The sequence below is a fragment of the Hemicordylus capensis genome, chromosome 4 (assembly GCF_027244095.1).
Source record: "Hemicordylus capensis ecotype Gifberg chromosome 4, rHemCap1.1.pri, whole genome shotgun sequence".
Classification (NCBI taxonomy): domain Eukaryota; kingdom Metazoa; phylum Chordata; class Lepidosauria; order Squamata; family Cordylidae; genus Hemicordylus; species Hemicordylus capensis.
In genome coordinates, this window is record NC_069660.1 from 187,745,431 (window position 1) to 187,768,938 (window position 23,508).

The 23,508-nt window shown below is 43.2% G+C and overlaps 1 protein-coding gene across 10 annotated transcripts in view; it reads left to right on the forward strand.

Annotated features, from left to right (window-relative positions):
- Nucleotides 1–23,508, forward strand: part of TRIO (trio Rho guanine nucleotide exchange factor) — a 371,831-nt gene that overhangs the window by 194,411 nt on the left and 153,912 nt on the right. For all 10 annotated transcript variants that reach the window (XM_053242690.1, XM_053242687.1, XM_053242689.1 and 7 more), the window contains 5 exons: nucleotides 4,366–4,535; nucleotides 5,464–5,638; nucleotides 7,434–7,629; nucleotides 8,722–8,888; nucleotides 19,608–19,727. In XM_053242690.1, the coding sequence (XP_053098665.1) occupies nucleotides 4,366–4,535; nucleotides 5,464–5,638; nucleotides 7,434–7,629; nucleotides 8,722–8,888; nucleotides 19,608–19,727 (828 nt within the window). The remainder of the gene's footprint in view (nucleotides 1–4,365; nucleotides 4,536–5,463; nucleotides 5,639–7,433; nucleotides 7,630–8,721; nucleotides 8,889–19,607; nucleotides 19,728–23,508) is intronic.

A 23,508-nucleotide genomic window follows, 5' to 3' on the forward strand; every position in this document is an offset into this window, starting at 1 on the left:
TAGCCACCAAACGAGTTGGTGGCAACTGGAGACGGACCTCCTCAAGTGACCTCAGCGGACCTCAGTACTTTCTTCTGAGGAAGAAGTAGATAGAAGCACATAGGAGTCAGGACCAGCAGAGATCTTAGGCAAAAATGTGGATTCTCTTTTTTCCCTTCCTCCCAGCGCCTCAGCAAAGCATAGAAGGGGGGAACTCTCTCATCTTAGCTCTCCTTTCAGAATGAAAGTTTTTGGATTGCTCTCTAGAAATGTGTGGACAGGTTTGGTTCGGGAGTTTGGGATCGAACCGGAAACCACACACACACACACCCCGGTTCCGTCCAGGTCTGTAAATTTTTTTTTTAAAAAAATTAAAAATATTTTAAATACCTGTAGCCCCTTCAGGGGGGCTTCCTGTAGGCTGGGGGGGGGTTTTTTCCACAAAGGTGCCCCCTCCCCCTGCCGGCCTTTCAAATCAGCATCACGGCTGGGTAAGTTGAGTATAACCCCCCCCCCCCGCGGCCTACAGGAAGCTCCCTGAAGGGGCTACAGATATTTAAAATATTTCGTGGGAAACCCCTGGGGGAGGTTCGGTGGGGGCCAGACCGATATTGGCTGGTCTGGTTTGAGTCCAGTCTGGACTCGAACCAAACTGGGCCAGCCGGTTCCATGCACACCTGTAGAAATATAGGCCTCATTTACCTATACTAGCACGACTGTGCCAGTATAATTATTCTGGAGAGGCATGGGTAGTAACTTCTGTCAAACAAGGCTTAAGATACTACAGTATCCTCCGAAAAAAATACTCATCAGAATCAGCAGTTTTTCAACAGAAAGGAACATTTATCCTCCAATTGCAGAAAGAGCTTCTCTGGTGGTGGAAACTCCTACCAAAGAACCTTTCCTTATGTCACACTTCTCTTAATATAATTAAGATGGAGCTGTTTCAGCATTTTAACATGCTAAGCCCTGAATATTGTCTTGGTGACAAAATTGTCTGCCCTATCTGCCTCAAAGTTTGTGGACATCAACTAGGGGACACCACCCTTTCAGATTTAGCGCAGAAAGTGGCTAAAATGCAACCGTTTAAAAACTGAGTCCTTAAACTCTAGAAAACAAGTGTTGGCTACTAGTGCTGTTCATTGGACTCTGCAATCCCAATGAATCTTTAGCATCTCCCTGGTGCTTCTTCCACCATAGCCATCTCTGGTGCAGTTCATTACAATGCCGGTACTGGGGGTGCCTTTTCTGCAGGATGCAGGGCCCATGGGACTGAGGATTAACACATGGAAATTGGGAAAGTACATGATGACATCTGGGACGTGTACTTCCTCTCAGCGCTACTTCCATGGCTGTGGTGGCGTGCTGTATGAATTTGTGAGGGAATGTAAGGAGATGTTCCACAATGTGTTGTGGAAGAGAATTCAAGCTAGGGTGAATGCCTTATGAGGAAGCACAAGCTGGTAGCAAGATAACAGGGGTCCTTACAAGCTATATGGGGCAGGATGACAAATGGACTTGTGAAGGCATGTATGGTAGCAGTGAGCTGACCAGGGCCTATAAGGTAGTGCCTGACTGCCTCTGAACTTAGAGGTTTTGCATCAGAGGTATACTGCCTAAGAATGGGAAGACTCCACTTTAAACCAGCATGGACAAGGTTTTACCCATAGTGTCTAATCAGATTTCCCTTTTTTAAATGCCTCGAAATTCACTAATCGAAATCCCTTGGGTTTATGATGATAGTTAAGATGCTTTACGTTTACACGTGTGCTCTAAAAAGAATGGAAATGACAAGTTAAGGTGACCCATCTTATTTTCCACGCCATATAAGTTGTAAAGCCTTTGTAGTCTGGTATATGATGATAGCTTTCGAAGTGAGACTCCATGCACCCACACTTAGGAATGCTTCCAGGCAGACATTTACCAGGTGCAGCTTCCCTAATCACTCACTAGAGATGCCCCTGATGAATTTCTGCCTGATGCATTGCTGATCAAGGCAAAGTGTGGTTGCATCAAGCCTCACTTCTAAAGCCATCATCATATACCAGACTGTATACCAAGGAAAAACACAGAGCTCTGTGGGCGCTAGGAGTCAAAATCGACTTGACGGCACACTTTACCTTTACCTGTACAAAGTCTTTAGAGCTTATATGGCACAGAAGTTAAGATGGGCAGCTTAACTTGCAATTTCCATTCTTTTTAGAGCACAAGTGAAAATGTAAAGCATCTTAACTCAAATCTTCAACTGGAAGTTTTTGGATTACTTAATTTCTTATGATCTATAAACCAGCAATTCAAAAAGCCATATCACAGGAACAACCCTGCTGGATCAGGCCCAAGGCCCATCTAGTCCAGCATCCTGTTTCACACAGTGGCCCACCACATGCCACTGTGAAGCCAACAGGCAGGAGCTGAGGGCATGCCTCATCAAAATTCTTATTTTTCAACTGCAGCCCCACTTCCTCAAAACTCTTAATGTGAAAATTTTTATATAGGTCTACCTTATAGGATTGTTGTAATGTAAACAAAAATGTTGTATAAATAGGACTTTGTTCCATCCCTATCTTAGATGTCATTTTCCCTTCCTTTTTCTTAGATAGGACTGGGGAAAGATGCAAGACTTCATATTATCAAAGTAGTCAGATGAAAGTCTGGCAGACACAGTTGCAGTCTAACTTCCAGGGCTGTGTGAACTACATTTGTCAAACTAAAACTCGTGAATAGAGAAGTGCAGCTCTTAAAATGAGCCTTAGGGTTTCTTTCCATCTCATCTGGTGCTTCTGTTCCTGAAAGGAGATAGTGTTACTGAACAGTTAAATTACTTTATATGCAGGTGGCTGGTTCTCTGTGAGGAGAAGCAATGCGAATGAATATAAAAATGTGATTTAAGTATTCACAACCATGTCTGCATTTTGGTTCTAAAACATCTGTTTTGAAAACCATTCTGACTACTTAGCATGTTAAGCATTGACTGTTTTTCTCTACCACCACCCATCCATTGTTTTCTGTATCGTTGCTTCAATAACGTAGTGACTGAAGTACACTCGTGAGGTAGATTCCTAAATGATAGAGAAATGTCTGGCTTATATCTCAGTGGTTGATTACACACTTTGCATAGATAAAGTCTCAAGTTCAGTCCCTGACATCTCCAGCGGAAGGATCGTAGACTACAAGGCTGGGAAAGACCTCCACCTGAGACCCTGGGGAACTGCTCTTTGTTGAAGCAAGCAATAGTGGACAGGATGGACTAGTGATCTCTCTTCGTTTAAGGCAGTTTTATATGTTCATGTATAACTTTTTCTTAAATGGTTTGAGAAGAGCATTCATAACGGAAAGGATGCTTAGGACTGGCATTAGCTCATGTGTAATTAAATGTAACTTATTTTTATTGTAATGCTCCTTAATGACAAGTGTTGGTAGTGTGTGTGTTCATATATGTTTTGAGATGCTTTACCCTTTTGGGAATGGAATTCGAAGGTCAGCTTTTCCTAGGAATAGTCAGAGCTGCAGTAGGGACTCGTACCCTGATGAAACAGTGCTAGAAGTCAGAGTGCTCGTTTAGCATTACATGCAAAACTACAGTATTAAGAATGAGAGAAGAAATGGCATACTGCTTCTGAAGTTGGAGGTTCCACATAGCACTCATGGTGAGTAGCTGTTAATCCTTACAACCATGAGGGGAGCGGAAGGTAGGTCAGTCTTACCCTCCTATTGCAGCTGCCTACCGAAGCCACCAAATGGCGCAGCGGGAAATGACTTGACTAGCAAGCCAGAGGTTACCGGTTCGAATTGCCACTGGTATGTTTCCCAGACTATGGGAAACACCTATACTGGGCAGCAGCGATATAGGAAGATGCTGAAAGGCATAATCTCATACTGTAAGGGAGGACGCAATGGTAAACCCCTTCTGTATTCTACCAAAGACAACCACGGGGCTCTGTGGTCACCAGGAGTCGACACCGATTCAACGGCACACTTGAAGCTGAGAGAGAAGCTTGCCTAAGGCCACAGTAGTGAGTTTGTGGCTGAGGTGGGATTTAGCCAGGGCAACTTCCTCATACTCTGCTACTTGTGCCGCACCAGCTACGGGCAGAATGTGCAGAAGTTAAGATCTCCACACCAGTGTGAACTTGCTGGGTGACCTTAGGCAAACTGCTGTCTCTCAACCTCAGCTCCCCAGTCTGTGGTTTAAAAATACACACTCAAGTGCTGTGTAAATGCTGTGGCGTTACGTGCACATTGTAACGTTACATGCACACAATTCTGTGTGGTGTTTGTTTAAACGTCAAGGAAGGAAAAACCCCAACTTAATCCCTTGCATACTGTCTTAAGCAGTCCAGCGAAGAGTTTTTAATGGTAGTCCTCCCTTCTGATTTTCTTTCACAGCTCTGGACATGGCTGGAAGAGTTACAGAAGGAATTGCTGGATGATGTCTATGCAGAGTCTGTGGAGGCTGTGCAGGAACTGATCAAAAGGTTTGGCCAGCAGCAGCAGACCACCCTTCAGGTTACAGTGAATGTCATCAAGGAAGGAGAGGATCTGATACAGCAGCTGAGGTAAGGCATGGCTTTTTCTGAAGATGACTGCCCTGTTTCAAGGTCTTCCCTCTCACTTTCTGTAGCATGTATCACGTAGCCCTTGACCTACAACGGTTATACTATGCGCTCCCCGGCTCTCACTCCACATTGCTGGCTGTCACTGTAGGTGAGTGAAGGAGAACATGCAGTATAATATGTAACTTGATGTTACAAAGGGAGATAGCTTGATCTCCCGCCTTCGCTTTTTAGTGGCAGATCCATGTTACTTGTTATCTGTAATTCCACCCTTATGCTGGTAAGAGAAGAATGCAGTTTAGGTTTCTGTTGTGTTTTTGAAATAAGGATTTTTTGAGTGAGTATGAAAATATGACTTGTCATGTGTAGTGAATATCGATAACTTCAAGCAACATGATACTGCTGTGGAAAGAGCATCACTTCTGATATCTGCAAGTAGCAAATGGCTTAATGCAGTGGCTTTCAACCTTGTTGTGGAGAAACCTAGGATTCCCTGAAAGCGTAGCAGGTTTCCTCAGTATTCGAGATCTGTATTGGTAGATCTGCTTTCAACAAAGATGCTCTGCCTATCACAGCCATGTTATTTCTGAGACATGCAGTTTCAGGAGAGAGTTGGGTGAGAGTCAACCTCTCAGTTCACACAGAGCCACAGTGAGGCTCAACAAGACTGATCGGTATCCCATGTGAATATCCCTGTTCTTTAACATGCCGCAGAACCCTCTGCAGTGCACTGGAGTCTGCAGCACATGTTCTTCAGCGGGTGGAAAGGGTTCTCAGAGGGCAGAGAACTTGAAAACTGCTGGTGTAAACCAAAGAAGGCTGACGTTGTTACCCTTCTATTCCTGCGGTATGAGCATTGGAGTTTACTGTGTGCGCACATGAATCCATTCAGGTCCTATTTGTGTTTGCTTTTGTTATTCCTTTTTAATAGGGATTCTGCCATCTCAAGTAACAAGACCCCCCATAACAGCTCCATCAATCACATAGAAACAGTCCTTCAGCAACTGGATGAGGCACAGTCGCAGATGGAGGAACTCTTCCAAGAGCGCAAAATAAAACTCGAGCTCTTCCTACAGCTGCGGATATTTGAGAGAGATGCTATTGATGTGAGTCTCTGGTTTGTCCATCAGTGTTCTGGTTAATTGTTCCTTTCCTTCTCACCTTAGAAGTGGGCTGAATTAAAAATGAAAGTTGTATCTGAAGAGTTCAAATATGAAGCTGTTATTTTCCCCAACTGATTTGATCTCCCTTAATCCTTAACACAGGGCTTAACACAAGTTTTGTAATCTCAGTACTAATGCAGACAGCTATGGCCCAGGAAAGTTAAATCTGTTTTACTGTCAAATAGGCTCAGTTTACAGCAGTCTGCTACCTGTTATGCAGGGATGCTGCATGAATGAATGGATACTGGTAAAGAACTTGCTGTGAGAAATACACAGCATAAGTACTCCTTACAGGTTGCAGTGGTGCTGCATCTGCAACGTCCTTCTGTGTGCTCCAGTCTTTTAATTATCAGTATATTGTTGTTTGGTATGTTTCTGAAATCCTAGGCAACATTGATGTACATCTATTTTGCTTTAAATGTTAAGCAAAGATACTTTACTGCCATACTTGTATAAACTTACACAACCATTTGAACTTCTGAACAGGTTTGTTTTGGGAATGAAATATGTCCAACCACATCCATCTATCTCTTCCCATAAAAGCAATTTGGAAACCTCCACTCTGTTTGCAGCTGTTAAGTCTGCCCCACTCCCTCCTGTATCAATCGTGCCCATCCACTTTGCCTCCAGGGATTGAATTCCAATTCCAGCCTTTGATTTTGGTGCTAGCTGCCATCAGATTATGGACATTCTCTCTCAGTGACTGGCTGTGAACTGGAGTTTTAGCTTGTGAACTGACTATTAAAGCTGGGTGGGTGTATAGGTTTCATGTCCAGGGATAACTATACCCCATTTATTTTCCTTGTTCCGCCATGTTTCCTATATGCCTACTATATTTTCTCTTCTAGTATAATTCACCCATTTAGCTTTCAGGGTTCTAGGATTTGCATGCAAGCACTTCCATCTCACTGATTCCCGTTTTGTGTGCTCACAAAATTGCTATTCTATCCTCATTTTGAGGACTTGGCATTTAGAACATCATCTGAAAGCAACGGATTGTTCAAATAGGTTGCTGCTTGGGACATGAAATCAGTTTAAAAGCTTCTCTACCATCTTTTTGATTTTAACTATCAGCAGTCTGGTTGCAGTTCAAGAGGCATACGCCTCTTAACATGTCATTTCTCTACACCAAGAATATTACCCCAGGTGTAACATAAGAAATTTAAAAGCTTCTTGCTAATGGTTCAACCGTGTTCACACATGGGGACCATACAATTCTGCCCGGTTAGCTGATCCTGCATGTGTAATAAGTAGCATTTACAAAATGCTATCTTGGAAGCCTAATACTTGAGTCGCCTGTTAAATAGTTTATTGCGATAGGCCCCTTTACTGTATTTCCCATAGACTTAAGTATCCCTATACACCATAACCTCTGATACATGTATAGCACACTCTGAAATAAAAGCAGTTCATCACTCAAAGCATGGATCCCTTCTGAAGGATTATTTCCCACTTCTCATACTAACAACCTTCTGCCTTCAGATCCTCATTCTTCCTTACTGCATGGGAAATATCCACATGGAAGTATGGCCTCCCTACAATGTATCCAAACATCTCATATTGGCTCCTTTGTCATCTTGGTCTTGTTTAGGTTAGCCACCAAATTCTCCTTAGAGCACACTTACTTTGAGGGAATACCTCTTCCAAAATGTTTAGAGTTCCAGTTAATATCTTGGCTTGTATTGTATTTAGATGCTGAAAGGATTCTGTTTCTTTTTTTTTGCCTTGTTGGCTTTAGATCATTTCAGACCTTGAATCCTGGAATGATGAGCTCTCTCAACAGATGAATGATTTTGACACTGAAGATCTCACAATAGCTGAACAGAGGCTTCAGCACCATGCGGACAAAGCCCTCACCATGAATAATCTGACCTTTGATGTCATCCACCAAGGGCAAGATCTCCTACAGTATGTCAATGAGGTGCAGGCCTCTGGTAAGATGGATCTGTCCTACCTTAACCAAGTTAATGGATTTATAGGGATTATCCAAGTTGGCTTTGCAAGGCGTCTAGGACAGCATTAATACTTAAATGTATTATATTGCTGACAGAAATAGGACACTTCAGGCAGTGCATTTTGGAGGGAAAATCATTCACCTTTTGCAACAAAGTTGGGGCTTCCACATAGCTCCTTGCCCCTATCCCCAGTAACAAAAGCATGTATATTTATATGGGTTGTAGAATCCAGCTCTCGGTTTGTGGTATGGTGTGGGGTGGCAGGCAGGAGCATGGTCTTTGCTATTCAAAGTATTAAGTATTTATTTATTTATTTATTTGATTTCTATACCGCCCTTCCAAAAATGGTTCGGGGTGGTTTACACAGAGAAATAACAAATAAATAAGATGGCTCCCTGTCCCCAAAGAGCTCACAATCTAAAAAGAAACATAAGGGTGGTGCTGGGGGTGAAGAGGGCCAGTTACTCTCCCCCTGCTAAATAAAGAGAATCACCACATTAAAAAGGTGCCTCTTTGCCCAGTTAGCAGGGGACTAACTTTAAAGTAGGGGCGGGGGAACCCACAGGGTATGACCAAACTCCCAGGGCTTCACCTAGAGCAGTGTGTTGGATCCCAACCATTATACTTAAGATTTCAAGATAATGTTCTCTGATAGCTGTGTATCTTAACCACCATTTTATTTTGCTTAGAAACATTTAAGAATATATGGTGGACAGCTTGGTAGCCCCAACAGCCCAAGTGTGAAATCCCTTGGTATGTCTGTCTTAGACTAGACTATTTAGAAATGCACTATGAAATGAAATATTCTCTCACTACAGGACATCTTGATTTGGTACCATGTCTGTGAGCATGCATGTTTGCGTGGGTGTGTGTATACACATACACATACACACACATATGTACATACTCACTCACTCTTTATGCACTCAAAAGTTTTGCATGGTACAGTTACAAAATAATGGGATACATTTAGGCCTGGTGCCATTTTACTATTTTTTTAAAATAATACAATAAATGTCTATAAAAGAGAACCCCATAGGCACCTGTTTAATGTATGGGTGGTGGTTGCAGGTGTCGAGCTGCTCTGTGACAGGGATGTAGACATGGCAACTCGTGTGCAGGACTTGTTGGAATTCCTGCATGAAAAGCAGCAGGAGCTGGACTTGGCGGCTGAACAGCATCGGAAACATTTGGAGCAGTGTGTGCAGCTGCGCCACCTGCAGGCTGAAGTCAAGCAGGTACAAGACAAAGCTGTACTACGTGCTGTCTGTTCTGTACACCACTGTTGTCATCAAATCATCATGTAGCGCTCTCAGATCATTACTTGTATTATCTGCTTGCTAAAATGGCAGCTTTGCTGCAGCCCGTCTTATGAATCAACCATGAAACAGAAGTTGGCTCTGAAATAGTACAGGGTGTGGCCACTTGGAAATGTCTGCCAAGCAAGCTCATTTGAAATGAATGGGAGTTGTCGGATGGCTTGGATGTGGTCTAGCTTCACTCCCTTCCTTATGAAGGACCCACAATATTAATCTTGATAGCAAAATGGAACCTCTGTATTCAGGGCAGTATATCCTGGAATACCAGATGCTGGGGACAAAGGATAGGGGAGGGCCACTGGCATTGATGACTGGCTTGCAAGCTTTTCAGGGGCATCTGGTTGGCTGTGGATAGGAGTGGAATGCTGGACTAGATGGACTTGTGGTCTGACCCAGCAGGGCTCTTGGAATGTTGTTAAGGCTTTAAAAGGCCCTGTTTCCAGCAGATCGGTTTGTATGCTTCAAGCTGCAGCAGTTGCTTTAGCTGGCTACTTAAATGGCTTTTCTTAATAAGGTGGTGATATCACTATACCTCCTCAACAGTTAACAATGTATATGTAGGGTCAGCTTAAAGCAATAGCAGGCAGTAGAATAGAATATCTGTTGAGTCTTCATTGTCCAAGTAAAGATTTTATTTCTGAATTTAAAAAAATGTTACTCCATCTTTCAGAAAAAGCTTTCAAGACAACTAACCTCAAAATGCCAAAAGTTACAATAAAACAGTAAAACGTAGTCTTGACAAGGAAGAGAATTCTCCACTTGAGTTTCACTTCTAGGCACCTAATATTTGAAGTGCTCTGTTTAGGGAGTTGAAAGCATCTTCCATCTTCTGATATAAGGGACCTTGATACAAAAATAAGCGTTGCATTTTAAGCCAGGAAGGGAGATTTCTTGCTGTTTCCCCTGTAAATGGGGAAATGCTTCCTAGCGCAGCAGGGGTTGGATCAGACAGAATAAACAGTGTTTTGCTGTTGGTTGCATTTGTTTCCTGTGGCACTCAGTGCACAGTTTGTCCAGCTAATGATTATGACGTCCTGCCAGATTTGCTGCTGGGGCACCTGAGGATACTTTTTCAGCAGTTAACGTAAGTTTTGGCTTGACTAAAATGGCTGATGGTAGTAATAAACTGATGAGATGTATCATGCATCGCACAGGCATTACTGTTTTGAATAATACTTTATTCAAAGATACAGCTAACTAAACATTTCCTTTTTTAACGCTTTCCTCCATGATTTTTATCCTACAAGTACTGCAAACAATTCTTACCATATTGTTACCTTTACTCTTTAAGATCCATAACTTTTGCAGATATATTTTCTTTTGAATGAGGGGCTCTTGCATATAATCAAGGAATATGAGCTATATACACCATAAAGATAGAGGGCATTGATCGCTGTGGGATTTTGTCAGCTTGTCTATTTTTTGTGGTAGTCTTCCTTATAGTAAAACTACACATCCACAGGTGTTATTTCATTTCTGTACACACACAAAATGTAGCCACATGTTTAGCTCCTGCTGATGTAGTAATTCTATCTTCCATAGGAACATAAAAACAGCTGTGCTGGATCAGGCCCCAGGCGTATTTAGTCTGGCATCCTGTTTCACGCAGTGGCCCACTAGATGCTTCTGAGAAGCCCACAGGCAAGAGGTCAGGGCATGCCCTCTCGCTTGCTGTTGCTCGCCTGCAACTGGTATTTAGAGGCATCTTGCCTCTGAGGCTGGAGGTGGCCTATAGTCACCAGACTAGTAGCCATTGATAGACCTGTCCTCCATTAATTTGTCTAAGCCCTTTTAAAGCCATCCAAGGTAGAGGCCATCACTGCATCCTGTAGCAGAGAATTGCACAGATTAATTGTATGGGGGGAAAGTACTTCTTTTGCTGGTCCTAAATTTCCTGGCCTTCAGTTTCATAGCATGACCTCTGGTTCAAGTGCTGTGAGAGAGGGAGAAATTTCTTTCTCTGTCCATTCTCTCTTCTCCATGCATAATTGTATACACTTCTATCATGTCGACCCATAGTTACCTCTTCTTCCAAACTAAAAAGCCCCAGATGCTGTAGCCTTGCCTCGTAAGGGAGGTGATCCAGACCCCTGATCATCTTGGTTGCCCTCTTCTGTACCTTTTCCAGTTCTACAATGCCATCCTTAAGATATGGTGACTAGAACTGTATGCAGTAATCCAAATGTGGCTGCACCATAGATTTGTATAAGGGCATTATGATATTAGCAGTGTTGATTTCAACCCCCTTCCAAATGATTCCAAGCATGGAATTCCAAGCCTTTTTCATAACTGCTGCACATTGTGTCAACACTTTCAATGAGCTGTCCACTAGGACCCCAAGACAGCTCAGACACCGTGAGAAGTTGTCATGACAAGTATATGTGAAGTTGTGGCTTTTTACTCCAATATGCATCACTTTATACTTGCTTACAGTGAACTTCATTTGCGATTTTGTCACCCACTCACTGAGGTTGGAGATCCTTTTGGAGCTCCTCACAACCTGTTTTGGATTTCACTACCCTAAATAGTGAGCGTCACCTGCAAATTTGGCCACTTTTCTGCTTACCCCAACTTCTCGATCATTTATGAACCAATTAAGGAGCACTGGTCCCAGTACCTATCCCTGGGGGGAATCTCACATGATCTGGATCGTGATCTGTTGCACTCATAAGAGTGGATTCTGCGCTTGCACGGGACCATTCAGGCAAAATTGACTAGCTCCTCTAAGCGCTTAGCCCCACCCACTGCATGTGGTGTACTTCCTTGGTTTGGGTAGGCTAGTGTTTTCTCCTCAGTTCCTTTCTGACCACCATTGTGTCAGCAGCTCGGACAGTGAGCTCCTCGGACCAGAACAGTTTTCTTTGGAGAAAAGAAAAGAGTTGAATAGATTTTTAATGTTTTATGACTCAGACTGGACCAGACTTTTTTAATTCTTAGTAGCTTAAAACTTAGTTGAAACGGGTGGATAAGAAGAAAACCTTTAAGCGATGTATCCAAAACTCTCTTCAGTGGACAATCATGATTTGTGTCTACTTTGGGGGAGGAACACAACACAGCACCCCCACCTGTAACATTTGCTTAACATTTTCTCATCAAACAAGAAAAAACAGAGCCCTACAGCTGAGGGCTGCCCTTTACAATGACGCGCTCCACCCCGGCAGTCCAATGCCCAGTTCTCTGGTGGACGGGCCCGTACCCTCAACATTGGTCATGGCATCGAAGTCTACATCAGTCATGGAATCGAAGTCGACACTGGGCCCGGCATTGAAGCTGAAGTCAGGGACTGCCACCAAGCAGTCTAAATCCTCGACTCAAGCCCCCTCAGCAGCCACCACTGGCACATTTAAAGTGCCAAAGCTACCTTTGGACACTTCTGATCGAAAATGACACAAGTCTCGGCATCGGGGCTCCTATACTCTGGGCATCTGTTTCACGCTCTGTTTCACACAGCTCTGATACTGAGGAGGCTCCCCCACATAAGAACCATTGGGAGAAGGGTGCATGTACTGCCACTGAGGGGGCTTCCATTGCGTCCTGAGGAATGCCTTGCCCAATGAGGCTCTAATGCAGGGATTCTCAAACTTGGGTCCTCAGGTGTTATTGGACTTCAACTCCCATAATCCCCAGCCTCAGTGGCCTTTGGTTGGGGATTATGGGAGCTGAAGTCCAATAACACCCGAGGACCCAAGTTTGAGAATCACTGCTCTAATGGGTGCCAGTGACGGCTTGGTTATGCCCTGCGACTCCAGAGGTCGTAACCCTGGATTCTCGATTGCCTTGGACTCAACGTTGAACCTCGGCATCCTCCTCGATACTGAGGACGATTCTGGCCATGACTTCATCTGTTGGGCATCAGGAGAGCTCTATCTCGCTGGCTACAAAGCTGCAACAATCACCATCTCGGGCTACTCATACAGTACCACAGGCTTTGCATCCTTCACCAGTATTCTTCACCATCGATGTTGATGATGATGATGATGATGACGACATGTAGGCCAGTTTAGGGCCTGGTGATGCCCAGAGCCTTCTGAACTTGTTGGACTAACAAAAGCACACCACTGAGCTCGATGTTTTACGGCTTTCTGGGCCATGGTCTCGACACTGAGGAGGAAGGGATGTCCTTCTCTATACTCAAGATGCTGGGTGCTTCTTCTTCTATGCCTTTTCAGCCCTTGCATTCCATGGCAAGCTGTCTTTCGACACCACAGCCCTCTAGTCCACATGCCTGGAGGGCTGCAAAAGATTATGCTGCCTCACAGGATTTGGTGCATGAGGGGTGGTTGGGGAGATGCATCTCAAGCACACCTGTTCTCCCCTGGACTTTGGTCGGACTATCAAGACTACAAGCTTTGGAAGGCTTGGCGTCAACTGTCGACGTCTATGATTCCCATAGCTACCAAAGTCACTCCTCCTCCAGATTTGCCTGCCGCGGCTGCAGCGTTTGTCTCTACATCAACTCAGTTCACTCAGAGGCCTCCATCAGCCCATTCAGCTTCGATATGGATGCAAGGTACCCCTCTGATACCAGAGGATGTTACAGTACCGAAGCATCTTGTCTTACTTGCTTGCATCTCCACTCAAAATATGGAGGTGCCTAGATCTCTGCCTCAAAAGAGCCAACCTACTCAAACTGTAGTACTTGACACTACATCATCCACCACTCAAACAGTGCCCAAGAAAATCCCTGCTCCCTCTGGACCATGGACCATAGAACTTGCGGAGGATTATGACTCGGATTTGTCTGTTACTTGTACTTCGGGTTCATCTGAACATCCTGATGAACCCATTCTCAAGGTGGTGCCCTCTGACAATATTTCTACGAATGAAGAAATGCATTCTTATCATCACCAGAGCTCCAAAATGGCTTGGCTTGAAGAAACGAACTCAAGATGTAGAGGATCCAGTCTACAAGTTCTTCAGTTGCACCGCCTCCACCCAACCAGTGCACCTGCCCATGCTGCCAGTTATATTCAAGATGGCGAAGTCTGTGTGGCAAAAGCTACAAACCTCTGCTCTTACCTCCAAGCGTTTTGAGAATTTAAACAGAATCCAAGAAGAGGAAGATGATTTCCTGTTAAAGCACACACAACCCGAATTCAGTTGTGGTGGATTGTGCATTCTCCAAATACAGCAGAGGACAAAGAGGGGTGCAAATTGGACATCTTGGGACATCAGGTTTACTCCACCTCATGTTTGGCAGTGAAGATGGCTAATTATACTGCCTGCTTTGCCAAATAGACTCGTTCTCTTTGGGGTGAACTCTTCCAGGAACAAGCTGATATCTCGCCGGAATAATTTCTGAGATACATGCTAAAGTGACTTTCTTCACTAGTTAACAGTTGTCCAATGCCAGTCATCTAGCGGAGACAGTCTTGGACTCTGGCAAGTGCCATTTCTTTGCAGAGACATGCCTGGCTTTGTTCAGCTGCAATACAGCCTGGTGTGAGAGACAGAGTAGAAAATTTACCCTTTGATGGGAAGGGTCTTTGCTGTGAGACAGCAGACTCCACTATGGAGTCCATCAAGAAGTCAAAATCCATGGCTAAAATGTTTTTGGCTCCAGCACAATCTTGCGCTCACCAGTACCTCCAATTTGGATGGAGGCAATACTCCTACAAACAAAACGACAGGAGGGAATTGCGTAAGCCATACCAGCACTTTGGAAAGAAGCCCTTCAATCAAATGTCTAGGGCCCCACAAGGTCAGCACCCTAAACCTGCTGATTCTTACAAGCAGCACCTTTGATTGTGAAGTCAGTCTACTGATTCACCTTGTCTAGAAGTCATGACCACCGTCCTTCACATAATGCCATTGAGTTCAAGACCCTACCAGCGTTGAAGGATATCAAATCACTACTGCTGTTGGAGGAAGTTCAGACACTCTTGGACAAGGGAGCACTATCGCCTGTTTGGTGGACAGATCAGTGATGGGGTTTTTATTCCCACTATTTGCAGGTCCCCAAGCAAGACAGGGCACTGTGACTGAACATGAACCTACAATGGCTAAACCCTCATGTGGACATAGTGCAAGTTTCGCATGGTGACTTTGCAGAGCATCCTTCCTCTTCTCCATGGGGAGGAATGATTTGCAATGTTAGATCTCCAAGACATGTACTTCCACATCAGGATCCAGCTCAATCACAGACAGTACCTCAGGTTCACAGTGGGTTGCCGTGTCTACCAGCACAATGTCCTGCCCTTTGGATTGGCGATGGCGCCCTTTGTATTTATAGAGTGCATGGCCGTGATCATAGTGCACCTTCGAGTGCAGGGACTGACAATCTTCCCCTTCCTCAACGACTTGCTCTCAGACTGTCGAAGGGCTGCCACAGACATTTGCCTCATCGCGAAGATCTTTTGACACAGGAGAAAGGAAGGCTTTATCATCCCAATCTGAGAACTCTCAACTTGATTGCCTCGAGGATAGGCCCCTAAACGATATCCAACTCCATGATCATTAAAAAAAAAATTAAAAATCCACTCACGTAAATTACAACAGCAAGTGTAAGCAATTTAGGCTGTATGCACAAAGGCATGGTTTTCACCTTACACTGCTACTTCTCGCCAAATTCTGCTATACCCTATGAACTTGAAGCAGCAGAAGCTGGGCAATGTATCTATCAAAACATCTACCAAAATATCTGGCTGCTATTTCTGCTTGTCATCCTGGATGGAACAGAAAGACTATTTTCTCTCATCCAGACTCCAAAAGATTCCGAAAAGGTCTCAACAACCTTGACCCACCTGTTCGGCTACTGAACAATGCAGCCTGCCCTTGCTCTGTCTGCTCTAGCAGAGGTTCCTTTTGAGTCCATGGCAATGACCCTTCCTAATTTTGTGGCACTAAAAATGGCCTTTCTGTTAGCCATAACATCAACTTGGCGAGTCAGCAATCTAAATGCCCTTCACATTGTCTCCTATCTTAAATTTCATGAGGACAGGTTAGTGCTTTGCCTGGACCCAGTGTTTAGACCTAAAGTGGTTACTGATTTCTGTATCAAGAGTGACATTGTTTTACCTACCTTTTTCCAGAATCCCACTACAGCTCTGGAGTGTTCCTTACATTCCCTAGATGTGAGGCATGTGTTCCTGTTCTACTTGCAGTTGACCAAGCCCTATAGAAACACAAAATGCCTCTTTGTGGGTTACAAGGGTAAAGTGAAAGGCTGCCAGATTTCTAGACAGAGGCTGTCTTACTGGATTATGGAACTCATTTTCTTAGCCTAAAATCATCAAAAGGTGGAGCCCCCTAATACTATATGGGCCCCTTCTACCAGGGCTTGTGATATTACTGCGGCCCATATGGCTGGCATGAAGCTCAGAGACATCTGCACAGCAGCAACCTGGCCCTCTGAGATTACATTTGTCAAAAACTATGCTTTAGACCTTTGTTCTGCAGCTCAGACCAATTTTGGGAGGCGTGTGCTGAGAAGGGTCTTTACTTAGCATACTACACCCATCTACAGACTGACAGCTCGTTAATCACTCACTCTTATGAGTGCAATGGATCACAATCCAGATAAAGAGGTTGCTCACCTGTAACTTTTGATCTTGAAGTGATTTGTTGCAGTTATAAGACCCGCCCCCCCGCCCCACTGCAGTATGCAACGTTACAATAGGACATGGAGTGCTACTTTCCTTGTTGAACTGTGATCTAATTCCATATGATGGTAGAATCCAAATGTTGGTCCTTCAGGAACTGAGAAGAAAATGCTACCCTGCCCAAACTGAGGAAGTGTACCACTTTCAGTTGGCGGGGTTAAGCACTTAGAGGAGCTAGTCAGTTTTGCCTGAATGGTCCCACGCAGGCACAGAACCCACTCTTATGACTGCAATGGATCACTTCCAGATCAAAAGTTACAGGTGGGCAATCTCTTCTTACTTTTCTCCATTGTGAAAACTGTCCATTTATTCCTATTCTCTGTTTCCTATCCTTCAACCTGTTACCAATCCACAACTGAACTGTCCCCCTATCCTATGACTTCTAAGTTTACTCAAGAAGCTTTGGTGGGAAACTTTGTCAAAAGCTTTTTGAAAGTTCAAGTATACTATGTCAACCAGATCACCTTTATGCACATTCCTGTTGACAATCTCAAATCCCAAGAGGTTAGTGAGGCAAGACTTGCCCTTTCAGAAGCCGTGCTGGTTCTCCTTCAGCAAAGCCTGTTAATTTTTAGATTTTTCAAGATGGTTTAGAACATCCTCTCTTGTCACCTCAATTTGGCCCAATTCTTCAGCCTCCAAGCCTGAGAAGCTTAGCTCCGGAGTGGGTATATGGTCAGTATCCTCCACCATGAAGACAGATGCAAAGAATTCATACACTATCTCATTATCCTCCTTAATAATCTCTCTCACGCCCTCATCATCTAAGGATCCAGTCACCTCCCTGGCAGTTTTTCTGCTGCTGGTAAAGAAGTTTTTGTTATTCCCCATGACACTTCTAGCTATATGTTCCTCAAACTCCTTTTTTGTATCTCTTATGTCTCCTTGCATTTCTTTTGCCAGAGTTTATGTTCCTTTCTGTTTTCTTCATTAGGGCAGGATTTCCATTTTTTGAAGGAAGTCTTCTTGACTTTTATAGCATCCCTGTCTCTACTTGTTAGCCACACTGGTATCCTCACGAACTTGGTGGTAGCTTTCCTCTTACTTGGTATACATTCCAACTGAGCTTCTATTATTGTGGTTTTAATTAAGTTCCATGCTTTCTGGAGTGATTTGACACTCCTGACTTTCCCTTTCAGCTTCCTTTTTATGAGTCCCCTGATTTTTGAGAAGTTTCCTTCACTTGCATATAAGCTGAATTGGATCGCACTATGGTCACTGTCCCCCAGGTGTTCTACAACTCTGACATCTTGCACCAGGTCCTGGGCATCACTCAGGATTAAGTCAAGGTCGCCTGCAGTGTTCTCTCTCATTTTTTTCATCTGTGTGTGGAATGAATTTTGTTCTGGATAGCATTATCAAGGCAGTGTGCGCGCACGTATTTTCAGAATGGAGCCTTCCTGATTAAACCTGAGCAGGATCTAAAATTAACTTAGCGGACACAAAAAACCATGCGAGTGCACTTGCACGCCTTAGTGGGAACACTGGTCACCTGCTGCCTGGTTGGTTCTGTGACCAACTTTTCTAGGACACAGTCAATTAATCACATCTCAAGATTTGGCGCCTCTGTCAATTTCCGCATGTGAATTTGCTCAGTCTATGTGAGGGTAATTGAAGTAACCCATTTTTACAGCTCTTTCTCTGACACCTCTCTGATTTGCTTCTCCAACTCCAGGTCACTCTCAGCATTTTGATCGGGAGATAGCACGATCCTAGTAACACCTTTCCTTTCAGTCCTCGTATTGTCACCTATCATGATTCTGTGGAGGATTCCGATCCTGCTAGGTTTTCTAGCTTGCTGTATTCTAATCTACAATGCTACTCCACCTCCAATCCACCCCTCCCTGTCCTTTCTGTAGAGTTTGTATCCAGGAATAACAATGTTCCACTGGTTCTCTCTGTTCCACCAGGTTTCCATTATGTCCACTATATCTATGTTTTCATTAGCAACCAAGCACTCCAACTTGCCCATCTTGTCTCAGAGGCTTCTGGCATTGGTATATAAACGCATGTACACTGAGTCTCTTACCTGTCACTGGCATGTGCTTTCTCCCTTACTATCATTTGACCTTTTTGACCAGCTGTCATATGTTTCCATCTGCTCTACTTCTGGTTCTACCCTGTCCCCTTCTAGTTTATCTGAAACGTGTGCACGCTTGCACTTTAGGGGATTTTCCTTGCCCAACCAGATACCTCCCAGTTCTTGTCAGCAATCCCCCAGGCATCATTTTAAAAGCTGCTCTGTGACCTTTTTGATTTTAAGTACCAACAGTCTGGTTCTATTTTAGTTCAAATGGAGTCCATATAGTACTGTGTTGAACTGAAGCATCCATTTGCAGGATTAAATGAGATTTATTTGTTTCAATATTGATGTTTTCCTATGAAGATCCAAGCACTATTTACAATAATGAATGTAATATATAATAGTTCAGTTCACTTTATTGTGACCTTTGATCAAATATAATAGTTCCTGTAGCAATTGTTTGCCCTTCTGTAGGTGGATTAGGCTATAAGGGTCCAGTGCAGGTGTCCTGCTGCCTAGGGGTAAGCTATTGAGAATATCTTACATCCCACCCTGCTCCTCCTTTCCTCTTGCACAAATTCTCCTGCTGCTTCTGCCTGCGTTTTCAATTACATCTACGATAATCATCAGGATACACCTAAAGATCTTTTCAGAACCCTTATTAAATCTCAGTTAAGAACTATCCGATATAATGGTTGTTGGGGGCTGGGGAAGATTTCACATGTGTGAGAGGCTGGAGAGAGTACATGATCTTGAGGCTCAGTCCAGATCTCTTCTTCCTGGAAAGAGTTATGCCTCCACCTGGCCAAAGAGCCGAACGCTCAAGTAAGTTCAATAAAAAGCTATTCTGTTATACTTTAATTTAATGTTGGATAGCCACACCATCACAGTGTAGCATGAAATGTTGCACAGCTTACAATATTGCTCTTTATCACTGAATAAGAATGATTTTTAAAAATATTGCTCTAGACATGGAGAATGATCTATGCTATCCCATCTTGCACTTCGTTTCAGGTGTTGGGCTGGATTCGAAATGGGGAGTCGATGTTAAATGCTGGCCTGATCACTGCTAGTTCATTGCAGGAGGCTGAGCAGCTGCAGCGTGAACATGAGCAATTCCAGCATGCAATAGAGGTAAAAGTGTTTTTTGGAAATTAAGTTGGATTTTGACATTCGGTGGAATATGAGGAGACATCTTTGTTTTACCCATAGACTCGAGCAAGAAATGGTTTATATTTTACATGATAAAATTTATACCACTTTATGAAGGCAAGACATACAGTCTAGCATGTTACTGTTAACATTTCTAGATGCCAGAAGGTGGATAGGAAAAAGGTTTTCTTGCTTGATTCTCATGTCTGCTACTGGCTGCATGTTACACGTGGACATGATGGGGGAACCTCCCTTAGCTATCTTTATACCTGCTGACACATTTGCCCACAAAAATTTCTGTGAAATATTTGTCAGCTTGGTAGAACTAGCTATGAAATGTGTTGTCTCTTTCTCTTCAAGTTTAGGATGGCATTTTGGATATTGCTAAGAAGCATCAAGGCAAAAATGAGAGATTAAAAATTATATTCATAAATGTGACTTTTAATTAGTTTTGAATCGTATTTTGTGTTTCTCGGGTTAGAATGCATTGCTTAAGATTCATCAATCAAGATCTAGTTAGTATGTTACTGGAGTCACATAGGGTGCCTAGCTGAATCTTGTGCTATTTGGATGAAGGAATTATATAGAGAGTTGCAATATAGGTACTATCAGCCCTGGGGGCTGGTAGTGCTGGCAAGCTTGTTTCTTACATGCTCTGCCCATCCCATGCTATTTTATGCAAATCAGTGTAATTCAGCTGTGGGAGAAGCAAAGATCAAGAAGTCGCAGTAATCTTTGAATAGGGTTTTGGTGTTGACTTTCTTTAGTATGTATTAATTGACTAAAATATATCAGACTTAATCGGTCCAAAGTAAAGGTACTGGAAATATTACAGTAGGATTAACATTTCACTAATGTGTATATATTAACTCTTGAGTGCTTTAATGGCTGAAAGTAAAATCCCTTTGCTTTGTTGGTTGGGAAGCTTTTTATTTTCAGAAATCCTTGGTGCTACAGTAACTGCCTTCTGTTCTACTGTCGTTCTGTGGAGTTTTCTGTTTCCCCTTTCTGTTGTTCACAGTTTGAAGTGTGTGTGTCCTCACTCGTGACAGCTTTGGTAACTTTTCAGTATAACTTTATTTCCCTGTAGATTTTTGTCCTTGTAGGGGATAAATGTATAGGATTTTTTTTTCAGTTGGGGTACTTGGCTAGACTGCAGTAGAGCTGAGTACATACTCATACTGACTATACTTAAGGATTCCAGAGAAAGTTGGGTTTCATATCTGAAAAATGACTTGTCTTCCAATATACTCCAATACTCTCATTAACAAAACTGCTTGTGCTGAATGTACCAAATATATAAACCAAAAGTATCTGCACAGCTGTTGTTGCAAGCCATAGAGTACATAACATAACCTATAGCAAGCTGTCCAGTACATATGTTAAAATCTCCAGATGTTTTGTTAAAATTTTTAAATGAGATCAAATATATATTCATCATGATTATAGAGAAAAGCCTGATAATTCATATACTGGCCCACCCTTCAAGGCTGCTGTTAAATATATTTGTGATGGTGAGTCAGTGAGCTAACTTTACATAAATATTACTTCCTCACTTATTTAATGAGTACCTCAGTAGTATTTTCCCTCATTGCTCCCCATCTGTAGAAATATAGGAATCTGCTTTATATGGAGTCAGACCCTTCGTCCATCTAGCTCAGTATTGTCTACACTAACTGGCAGCAGCTCTTTGTCTCTTCCAGCCCTACCTAGAGTTGCCAGGGAGTGAACCTGTGACCTTTTGCATGCAAGCAGATGCTCTTCCAGTGAGCTATGGCCCCATTCCCTAAGGGGAATATCTTACAGCGCATGTAGTCACCCATCCAAGCACAAACCAAGGCAGACCCTGGTTAACAAAGGGGACAAGTCATACTTGCTATCACAAGACTTGCTATCCTTTCTGATGCAAATGACACATAACTGTTTCCAAGTCCCACAACAGGATGTAGCCATGTTGTAGAGCACCATTTTAAAAATACACCAAATTTTACATTTATATCCCACTCTTTCAGAAAGCTCAGGAAGAATAGGCATCTGGCCTTCTCCCTCATCCACCATTTTATTTTCACAAGACTGAGAGTAAGTAACTTTCTCAAGGTCATTCAGCAAGCCTCATGGCTAAGTGGGGATTTAAAACCAGTTTTCCTAAATCTGAAATTCTGACCACTGTACCGTGTGGGTACTATGTTTATTTGCTCAGGTCGGTTTCTCAAGATGAAGAATGTGAGCTTGTGTGAGCAAAGATTAGAGAAACATTGCTCCCAGCCATGCAGGGCTGTTTGTGTCACAAACAGATACTCATTAGATGAATTAAAGATGTTGTCCTAAAGACAAACCAAACCTGGGATCCTTAAGTATAAGCAGGTTCTTTGCTCGGACTTCTGTATTGTGGGGCTTGCCTTCTCGCACTGCGGTGTTGCTGCAGCTGTGTGTAGATTAGACCTAGACTCTGAGTTTGTGCTGGAAATGTAGCTCTTAATGGGAGTGGGGGGAACCTGTGTTTAGGGCATTGCGCTATGCACACTTTCAGCTATTAGAAAAACAGCGGAGAACTGCTTGACTTGCCCTGGTATGAAATTCAGGCTGGTATGAATTTCCTTTTCTATTGAGTCTGCTACAAAGAATCAAAGAGAAGGACTTGCATCCATGCAGCTTGTTTCAGCCCTGGTTGATTACTACTTAGGTTTTAATCAACATCTAAGAAGCTACTTAGCCATGCACAATATTTTCCTCTTGCGGCACTACTGTTGAGATTGGAAGAACTCACCAGCTTGCTCAAGATGATCAGGGAGCTTCTGGATGAGCTGTGGGAACTGCTCTGTAGCTCCACCCTTTACCAGAAGGAGAGTATTGCCCTTCCGTTCTGCCTTAGTGCCTCGGTCCTTTTGCCCCTGGAAGGACTGCTTTGGATAAGCTTCTGGCAAAGTCATAGCTTAGAATAAAACTTAAGATAAGGGAGAAGTAGGGAATGCCTACTAAGACTTGAAACCTCATTTCTGTGCTGTATCCCACCCACAGGAATCATTTCATCTGAAGACATCAGAGTGTCACCAGCTATGCAGTTTGTTCCAAGGACTGGCATGGATGAGGATGATTAGTTGACATACTGTGCAAACCTCCGTCTGCATTGTAATGAAACATGCACACAATCGTGCAAGAGTGCTCTTGGACATAAGTGTGGAATTTTCCACAGTTGCACAATGGATGTCCATTATTTCCAGGGCTCAACTCTATTCCTCAACTCCATTTCCATCATTCACACAAAAACTCTCGCACAGCTGCACTCATGTTTCATTACTGCGCAGACAGAAGTCTGCGTAGTGTGTCAATCCTTTATTATTTTTACTGTTATGAATGTATATTAGTATCTTAACATCGGTGTACACAGTGCTTTACAGAGTAATATACAGTTTACAATCTGTATTACCACAGTAGAGGCGATGAAAAAGGGAGAGCAGGCATGACAGGTAAAGAACTGAAGGCAAATGTATCAAGGAATGAATGAGCAAATGTGGCTGCATGTATTTATGTTGGAGATGAAGACAAAGGGGTTAAGCCCACTTGACAGAAAAAGGTGACATTTGAGGAGAAATTTGAAGGAAGAAGCTGAGGCAGACCTAAAATTAGATTCTAAGCTGTTAATTAGTCCAGCTTGTAGAATGCTTTCTGAACACCGCACACATTAATGCCATGTTATCAAATGCATCCACAAGAATAGTCACAAAAGCCATCCTGGAGATTCAAAGTCTTCTGTCCCTGGCAC